General features: G+C 42.0%; 2 protein-coding genes across 2 annotated transcripts in view; both read right to left on the bottom strand.

The window, feature by feature from the left end:
* The window catches only part of LOC119163401 (ninjurin-2), a 22,989-nt gene extending 21,927 nt beyond the window's left edge, over nt 1–1,062 (bottom strand). The window contains exon 1 of the mRNA XM_075873037.1: nt 730–1,062. The gene's annotated coding sequence lies outside the window, so the exon portion shown is untranslated. The remainder of the gene's footprint in view (nt 1–729) is intronic.
* Nucleotides 1,063–6,357: 5,295 nt separating this feature from the next.
* LanA (laminin subunit alpha) overlaps nt 6,358–9,856 on the bottom strand; it is a 128,904-nt gene continuing 125,405 nt past the window's right edge. The window contains exons 65-66 of the mRNA XM_075873036.1: nt 8,315–8,539; nt 6,358–6,722 (exon numbers count right to left, since the gene is read on the bottom strand). Coding sequence (XP_075729151.1) covers nt 6,460–6,722; nt 8,315–8,539 — 488 coding nt within the window. The 3' untranslated portion in view covers nt 6,358–6,459. The remainder of the gene's footprint in view (nt 6,723–8,314; nt 8,540–9,856) is intronic.

Here is a 9,856-nt window from a genome sequence, read left to right as displayed (position 1 = left end):
GCAAGGAACCGACTGCGTCGTAGATGCGATTGACGCTCTTAATTGCGTTGATTGATTGATTGATATGTGGGGCTTAACGTCCCAAAACCACCATATGATTATGAGAGACGCCGTAGTGGAGGGCTCCGGAAATTTTGACCACCTGGGGTTCTTTAACGTGCGCCCAAATCTGAGCACACGGGCCTACACCATTTCCGCCTCCATCGGAAATGCAGCCGCCGCAGCCGGGATTCGAACCCGCGACCTGCGGGTCAGCAGCCGAGGCTCTTAATTGCGTACACAGCCGCTAGCCGATTTCATAACCACGAGAACACATTAAGTAATACTCTTATAGTTGGTTTCGAATTTAGGAACACGCGTCTATCTCTTCAGAAACGCCGACAATGTAACCCGGTGGTCCAGATTAATGGCACGTCTATAAAACTAGCGTGTTCTGTTTTCTCCCACGTTCATGACACTTGACGCGTACGACATACGCGCTATTCGAAACGTCACACCGACATACTTTTGGCGTAAAATAAACAGGGACACATAACACCTGAGAACAAGAGGGGCACCAACTTATTAGTGGAAGGACACCGCATGCACGTTGAGCGCGCGCATGGCAGTCTATCATATATAACAACCCAAGAACCGCGTCAGACCGCGTTATCTGTCGTCGTTCAATTCGCGCCGAAAGTTTATGAACCCAAGAAGCTGGAACCAAGATTCTACAGCGACAGTACTCACCGATGCGCATCGTCGTTTCCGAAACCATCGGTACGTTCGCCACGTGGTTCACCAGGTGCACTCTCTTGAGCGCCTAGCGGGCTGCTAGAAGCTTTGGCAGGCATTATAAAATGCGTAACCTTAATTGGCCACTATACGCCGGTCATGCTAACACAGAGAACAAAGTATGTACACGTGCGTATGCAACTTTGCCACTTTGACGGCTTTTGCACAATGGCGCTTATTTCTAGTGGTGCTCTCAGTTATCGCGACTGCCGCGGGGAGTCGCTACGTGCCGGCTGCGCACTCGCCATCATGGCAGAATAGAAGAACTGGATAGATGGATTGATGTGGCTCTACCTGACGATAGTTATAGCGCGAGAACAAAACGACGACACGGAGACAAGAAGCACACGAAGTACACAAGCCTGTTCTTCTTGTCTCTGTGTCGTCGTTTTGTTCTCGCGCTATAACAATCGTCATGCCTTAGCAACTAGCTCAAGCTGCCACACTTATAAGTACCCTTCAGATCGGGCCGCGGCTGACGCCACCTAGCCGTAATACTTAGTGAACCAAAAACTAGATTTATTTATTTTTCCTTTAAATAGTGAGGTTGAGGACTCGTACTTTGCAGTGAAGGGTTTATTTTCACTCGTGCCTTGACTTTAGCCACCAAATCAGATAACCTCCTTTTAGTTAATTCTACCCGCTTAAAGTCTATTTTGCCCTCCCTTTCCCTAAACACCAGTGCTTTGAAAAACTTTGCGCCATCATCCTGAACTATAGGGTGAAGCCCTTTACAGAACATTATCAAGTGTTCGGCAGTTTCCTCCTCTCCACACGCACTGCATATCGCGTATACCCCTTCGTATTTGGCCCGATATGTCTTGGTTCGCAATACTCCCGTCCTGGCCTCAAACAGCTAGAGAACTACCCCGAGCATTATCACATATCCTTTGCTTAGCAATTTCCTGCTTAAAAGTTTGATAGATCTCTAGTGCGGACTTCTTAATCATGCCAATTCTCCACATGTCAGTCTCCGTTTCCTTCACCTTCTTCTTAACCGATAATTCTTTTTGGTTTAGCCCCCTGCTGTTTTCCAAGTTTTTACCAGTCAATTTTCTGGTTCGTTTTCGCCATTTTGTATCGACGTTCTTCATGTACAAGTAGCTGAATACCTTCCTAGCCCAACGCTCCTACCACATTTCTTTCAATCGCTTCTCAAATTTTATCTTGCTGCTAGCTTCCCTGCCGTCAAATGATGTCGATCCCATATCACCTTGTACTCCCTGATTTGGTGTATTCCCGTGAGCTCCTAAGGCAAGCCTACCTATTCCACGTTGCTTAATTTCTAATCTTGCTTGAACTTCTGATCTCATGCACAAGACCGCATTGCCGAACGTCAGACCAGTAACCATGACCCCTTTCCATATTCCTCTTACAACATCCACAGTGCCCTGTTTTTCATTACCGCTGCATTCCTGTTACCTTTAGTCGACACGTATATTTCGTCTTCCCTTAGGTACTCGGCCCCATTGCTTATCCATATGCCCAGATATGTGTATTTATCTGTTATCTCTAGCGTGACCTCCTGTATTCTAAACTCATTACCTTCATTATCATTAAAAATCATGACTGCTGATTTTTCCTTACTGAATATGAAATCTAACTTATCTCCCTCATTACCGCAGATGTCCATCAATCTTTGCAAATCTTCCTTGTTGTCGGCCATTAGCACTACATCATCTGTGTATATCAACGCTGGTAGTGCCTGTTCAATGAGTTTTCCTTGTTTGACGAAAGAGAGATTGAAGCCAAGTCCACTTCCCTCTAATTTGGCCTCTAATCCTTGTAGGTACATCATGAATAACAAGGGTGACAGAGGACACCCCTGCCTAATAATAGAGTTTATACAGTGCCTCCTCTATTTTGAAAAAATATAGGAGACGCTGGTTTATATTTTAGGAAACTATATGAGTGAGGACTATAGTGAACTAGAATTGAGGACACTCGGTAGACACTATTGACCACATAAAGTATAAGATGATGTAACAACGCCGCACACCCATCGGTTCGCCGATAAGCGTATGCCTATCGGCGGGATGACATCACTCAAGCTCCCCCCCCCCCCCCCCCTCCTCAAAACCACATGCATAAGCCAGCCGCCAATTAACTTGCATGAAGGTGAAATCAAATGTCTAAACAGTTATTATGTAAACCCCCACGCATGCCAGATTGATAGGTTTGCATATTGCATGGGATTGCAGAGACAAGCTTTCATGCCTTCCATATTTTTTTGCCATTGTGCGCATCTTCAGTTGCTAGTAGGCATTTGTGGTGTCTTGAGTTCTTTCTTGTGTCCATGTTTGCATACCTTGTTTTTTAGAATGTATAGTCCTTAGCTGTTGCCAACAACCTAGCATGAACCAAGAAAGGGGGCGAATCAAAAGGGAAAATGATAAGGTATGCAGCAGAAGCTAAACAAAACTACAAAACTGGTGCCTGTTGTAAGACAGGACTTGACCTTGAAGAAGGTGATCAAAATAATTACCGATATGATAGCCACCGCGGAGTGCGTGCAAAAGATAAGGGACGAATGCTGTGATCATGAATGGCACCATTTGTACATAATCACAGCCCACTGATGGTCAGTCAGGGAGTTTACTAAATATAAACTAGAGGAAACTCTGGCACTAGTGTCTATGGGAGCTGCAATGCACGGCGCTTCACCGAGCATGGGAATGATGGGTAGTACATGGATTTGTCTAATCTTCGTACTTCTGGCTCCATGTGTGTTTGTCTGGCTTGGAGCTGTTTTCTCGCGAAATAAAAAGCAGCAAATGTTCAGCGGTTGCGCTTCACCATCTTATTCTTTTAGACTTATCATTTCAAATCGGCTTACGAAGTTCAGAAGGGTTTGTTCTTTCCTTCGGAACAAAATTGAAACACAGCAATTAAAGAAGCCACAAGTGCGATTTGCCGCCCCAAAGTACGAAGACTCTGCAAATCCGTGTACTACCCGTAATTCTCATAATGGCTGAACGATCGTTGCGCCACTCTCCTCTTTTTTGTTTTAGGAAACTCTATGTGGTCAATAGAACATACTATAATAGACTAGTTAATTCTATTGTGTTACATCATGTATAATGCACAGAATGACAGAAAAAGCAACGTGCCTTCACAGGAATGCAGCCTGGAATTTTTTTTTCAGTGGCAAGTAAGTCAACCATTCCTAATGCATGTTCATGCGTGCATTTGTATGAGTGGATACACATACACACATGGATACCAACACATGCAAAACTGAAAAATTTTAGCAAAGGGCTTCAAGTACCCTGACTCTCATCTGACTACACTGGTGTGTCTTCATCTCCTGCATACCACTAAAGTGCAACACTTATGTAACTCCACTGTCAGCGTTTCTCATTGTGCCAGTGTTTTGACTCATTTGTATCTGCCAGGATTCTGTTTCTGTTGTACCGCAACAGTTGCACTATGTGCCATAGCATGCCATGTTGCCTCTGCATATTGCATGCATGAGCTTGATTATACCATAATATAGCCCTGTCGCAGTGGTCTAGTGGCTAAGGCACTTGGCTGCAGACCTGCAGGCCGCGGGATCAAATCCCGGCTGTGGTGGCTGCATTTTCGATGGAGGCAAAAATACTATAGGCCCGTGTTCTCATATTTGAGTGCACATTAAAGAACTTTAGGTGGTCAAAATTTCTGGAGCCCTTCACTACGGCATTTCATAATCATATATGGCGGTTTCGGGATGGTAAACCCCACATATCGAATATACCGTAATATATACAGTTGCAAAGATACTTCGCACCTTACACAAAGCTGTTCAGGACAGTCCTCAGTGTTCAAAGCACCGAAGACATTCGCCTGAAATCGTTCACATACTTTGGATGATGCTATATTTTGAGTGACTAACTGTGCAGTTATTTTTACCTTGCTTGCTGGGCATTTAACATCGGCGCGACAACGAAACATCGCGAGTGTTCATGGCCAAGCGCAGGAAGAAAGAAGATGTTGCAGTGTTTTCAGTCTTTGATATAGCATATTTCTTTGTGATCCTCGGTGTGCTTGTTGATCAAACTTTGTTAATGCCCTGCTATCAATTTCAATGCTTTGTTTTGATGTAAGACTGTCGATTTTTGGGGTGGCCATGATACTTATACAAGCACTAGTTGTTCCGAAAATTCTGAGGATACCTAGGTCATGAAAGCAACCAATGGCACGCAATCTTGTAAAGCTTTATGTATAAGATACAAATCTGTAAGAACTAGGTAAGCTTTTTAGCATGATCACAGCATTGCAATGCTCTGAAAATATATTTCAGCTGGCAAACTTGCACAAGTAACGTGATAAAGAAAATGTTGTCTGGTTTGAGCAACTGTCAAACACAATATTTTCTATGTGAGGCTTCATAGAGACGCACGTGCATGACACAAATAAGCCAATCTTTATTTAATACTTTCAGAATGGTAAAACAAAACCCAATTCTATTCTAATTCAACTGAGGAGTGACTTAAGTTTACTATAACTTTTTTACCTAGTGAGAAAACAATATGTTTAAAACCAATTTGAACACTCTCCACATCAACATAATAAAAAGTGACACAATTTTGGGTGCTCCTACAGTAAAACCTCGTTAATTCGAGCTCGGTTGTTTCAAAATACCGCTTAATTCGAAGGATTTTCGCGGTCCCGTATTTTTTCAGGTAAGTTTGAGTGGATAATTTGAAGCGGCGGCCGGCACCAGCCCGGTTAATTCGAAAACTTTGGGTACCATGTGCCAGTTCCAGATCCTGATTTAGCCGCGAATCCGTAGAAAAAACGGCCATTAATTGCCACAAGGTAATGCAAAGTATCGATACTAATTAGTTGTAGCTGAAGCACCTCAGTCTCGCTACTTACAGCGCAAAAGAAAAAGAAAAAAAAAAACAGTCTCATGGTCAACCAAAACGTGCGCCTGCAGAAAACGAGTTGTGCTTCACTGCAACACAGTAATGACACGCGGGCAGTTTATTGGATGTTTCTCGCAACGTCAGCGGGTCATGATATACTCGTTCTTTCTTGGATTGTACATAAATTAATAAAGGACAGTTTAGCAGAAATCGCGATGTATGGGAACCTCCGATCGCTAATTGCTCCAGCAATTCGCGTCTTTGCACTGCTGGCGGAGCTCTTGTCAGCAACACCTACTTGGAAAATCGAGTTCAAAAGTTTCAAAGATAATTTTTTCCAGCCAAAACACATCGTGAGCTTCGTCGTACTGGCCATTATTAAATTTATAATTATAATAGAAAGAATGTGCGAATGGTCGCATCATGACGTGCTGACGCAGCGAGGAGCAGGATATGCTGCCCGCGTGTCACTACTGTGTTGCAGTGAAGATGTCTTGTTTTCTGCAGGCGCACATTTTAGTCAATCACGACCGCGTTTTCTTTTCTATATTTTTTTTTCCAGTGGCTGCAGCGAGGCCCACGGTTCCTCGATGTTCGCAGAAAAATAAAGACTAGGTATTGTTGGAAATCATAACCTTTGGAGCCGCAAGCTAGCCAGCACAGCAAACGACGAGCACGTATTACTTTAAATAGTTCAAAGTTCTTTGCATCCCACTTTTTGTATGTTTTGTTAATTAAAAAACCCGCCTAATTCGAAGCTTTCTCGCGGCCCCTGTTACTTCGAATTAACGAGCTTTTACTGTACAAAAGAATAACACATGCAGGACATAGCTTCTTAGATGGTGGGGCATGAGTTCAACTGGACGTTTCCATGAACCGTACTCTCAGCCATACTCTGAAGTTTGCCATTGATCTGCAGGTAACGAATGCAGCCAACGTACTGCTCCTGCGTTGCCACGGCTCGCGTCTGGCTCGGATCTGGCACACCGCCAATGTAGAGAGGGTTGGCAGTGTCAGTGGCAGTGACTCCTCCTCGGCCAATACCCAATTTGCTGATGCCGCCGACAGCAAGGGACACAATGTTCTTGTTCTTCACAGCTGTGTTTGAAAGAAAGAAACAACACCGACTAAGGCCGTGCTGAAGCAATGCACTTCTTGGCAATTTACTGAAAAACGACATCCTTAGTCAACATTGATGAGAACTAACAGCCAGTGATGCCAAGGAAAGTATAGGGCATATTATTTGTAGTGATTGTAATGTAAATGTGAAGAAATAAAAGTGGACAAAAAGATAATTTTCCATTGGCAGAGACCAAAACTGCTACCTTTGAATAACGTGCTCCATCAACTGAACTACTGTTACTTGTCCTTGCCCATGCACTTACATACCCCGTAATGTCACCAAAGCTTGAGTCCACGTGAACTTGGGCGCTCTCTCATTATGGGGCAATAATCTCTTACGATTTCAAGAGTGTATAGTAAATTGATGCTAAATTAGATTATTATTATCAATTATATAGTATGTAACAGCTTTTATAAATTAATTTCAGCATCACCAGACACAAGGCTACAAATTACAGCAATGAAGTTACAAACACAAATTTTGTCATAAGGGTTCAATGAAACAAAAACTTGCTGCTGGTGTAGAAGTTGTCTTTATGTCTAACTCAATATTTTTCATGTTCAAAAAATATCATAATTACATTATAATAAAGTCCCCTATACTATTCCTGACTTCAGTAAGCTTGTGTCTAACAAAGAAAAATGAGGCCCTATACAGCAACTCTCACTTAAGTGAACTTCAAGGGACCGAAGAAAATCGTTCAGTTAAATAAAACTTCACTAAACTGTATATTAGCTGGAATACAGAACAGTATTGGGAAATTAAGATGAGAAGTCAAAAAATGAAATGCCATTTATTTTGAAAGGAATTTTGCAGTTATTATTTAGACTGGCACCCTTAAATGGATAGAAGAGGCAAAGCTGTACAGAAAGTTTATACTTCTGTGCACTGCCTCTGTCCCATTTTGCTACTGTGACACGAAGTCTCCCCACTGTCTAGTATGTCCTGAAGCCTCGGCTGAAGATACAAGTTTTTAACCTGCCTCAGCCATCACTACTTTTTCATCGCACTCTCTTTCTGTTCTGGGCAAACACTGAAAACAATTTTCAAATCTGATGATTCTGCACATGTATGACGTGCAAGTGGCTTGCTTTCATCTCTCATGCAGTCGCTCTGTCTCGGTGGCACTGCATGTATAAGCGATGTTACACCACAACCAATGTATGGACAATTTTGGGATGGCACACATCAGCTATGCCAGTACTGGAGAGGTTCATTAAATTCATCTAAAAAATGAGCCTGCGTTTGCAGAAAGTTCATTCAAGTGAAATAGTGTTTACGATTCAGAAATTCATTTAACTGAAAGATTTTCACATAGAAGGAATAAAGAAAATTGCCAGGGATTTCCTGAAAGTTCATTGTTCTGAAATATTCATTAAATTGATGTTTGTATATGATAGTTTATAGTATCTCCCTTGGTCCATTCTCTTGGTAGTTTTTTACCACATCTTCACTGCCACATTTTAATCAGGGTCATCGTGCAATGAGTTGCTTTAAAGATTTCACCTCGACGGGATTTAAGTGGAGAGACTAAAGATGGACTGTACGCTTAACTCTGCTAACATACCTTTCACAGTGTGCCACTCTCCATCACAAAGGTTTCCAGCACTGGCAGAGGCCTTGATAATTCCTGCACCGTTGTCAGCACTAAATACGATGTTGCCATCGATCATTTGTAGCAGCACGAAATCCTTCTGGTTGTTGCTGTGAACTGCGAACAAGATTCCTGAAGGTCTTCGCGGCTTGATGTCCAGTTCCACAGTCATCTCTTTGCCCACATTGTAGCTGTCATCTGCACAAATGCACTCACCGTCAGCTGTCAGGCAAAACTAGTCGTCACACTTTCCGCTGCTCATCAATGGATGCATTGGATGTGTGAGAACACTGCTGCTCATTAAGATCAACTTGTAAGTTATGTTGAATTCATTTTGTAATTATAGTGTTTGTACTTTAAATGTGCCAAATTTTATTGTGTAAATGACCTGTTGTGACTCAAAGCATATTTTCGATTGATGATTGATTTGTGGGGTTTAACGTCCCAAAACCACCATATGATTATGAGAGACGCCGTAGTGGAGGGCTCCGGAAATTTCGACCACCTGGGGTTCTTTAACGTGCACCCAAATCTGAGTACACGGGCCTACAACATTTCCGCCTCCATCGGAAATGCAGCCGCCACAGCCGGGATTTGATCCCGCGACTCAAAGCATATTTTCCTTGCCTTTGTTGTATTTGCTGAATGCAATCTTTACTATGTTCCTGCATGTCTTACATTAACAACTTTTGCTGTTCTCATTTCTTTATGCATTTATATCTGTTCCTTTTGTACACTGTACACATTAGACATTTTTTTATCGCCCTTACACAATGCTTCAAAGGGTCAGTAAGGTACTTTTAAATAACTACATAAATAAACAAAATTATATGGATGGCCTTGGAACAAGGAAACAATCATATTGAGCTGCCAGAAATTAGTCAAGCATAACACACACACAAACAAGGAAATATGACTGCGACTGAAACAACCTTAATAAAAACTAAAATAATGAAACTAAGGAACACATGTGGGATGTTAATTGAGCTGTTTTGAGAAGAGATGTAACTAGAAAAACACAAGAATGTTTCCCAAAAATGTATTTTTTTTTGCATTTACTTGCTTTCATAAGTTGTTTCTTAACTTTCATAACAAAAAAAAAAACAACATTGTAATTAAACTCAATATAGGTTAAAATCACTTTTAAAGAGCAAAACGTGGCCATTAAAGGCTAACAAGAGCTTATTGTCAAAAGTCCCCTAGAAAGTGTCACCTAGCTGCTTGCATGAGAAGTTTGCCAAAGCTCAAGACAACAATGTTTCACAAGCTTTTATTATGAAAAAAAGTATATTAAAAAGCCCATCTTTGCCACATTGAGCTGTCATTCCTACATTGAAAACACGTATTTCTCAAGATCAGTTATCACACATTTCTCAAGTTATTTTCAATCTGCAGTCAACGTGGAGAAATATGAGCCATGAATGGCTCATGGCCACAAATTTTTAGAGGCAAAAAAGTGTGTCCAGAATGAGATACAAGTACTGTTGTGTTGTAGGTTTTCGGTTTCGGTTTCGG

The sequence above is a fragment of the Rhipicephalus microplus genome, chromosome 9 (genome assembly GCF_043290135.1).
Source record: "Rhipicephalus microplus isolate Deutch F79 chromosome 9, USDA_Rmic, whole genome shotgun sequence".
NCBI lineage: Eukaryota > Metazoa > Arthropoda > Arachnida > Ixodida > Ixodidae > Rhipicephalus > Rhipicephalus microplus.
Note: the sequence above shows the minus strand (reverse complement) of the source record. Positions and strands in the feature narration are given on the sequence as shown.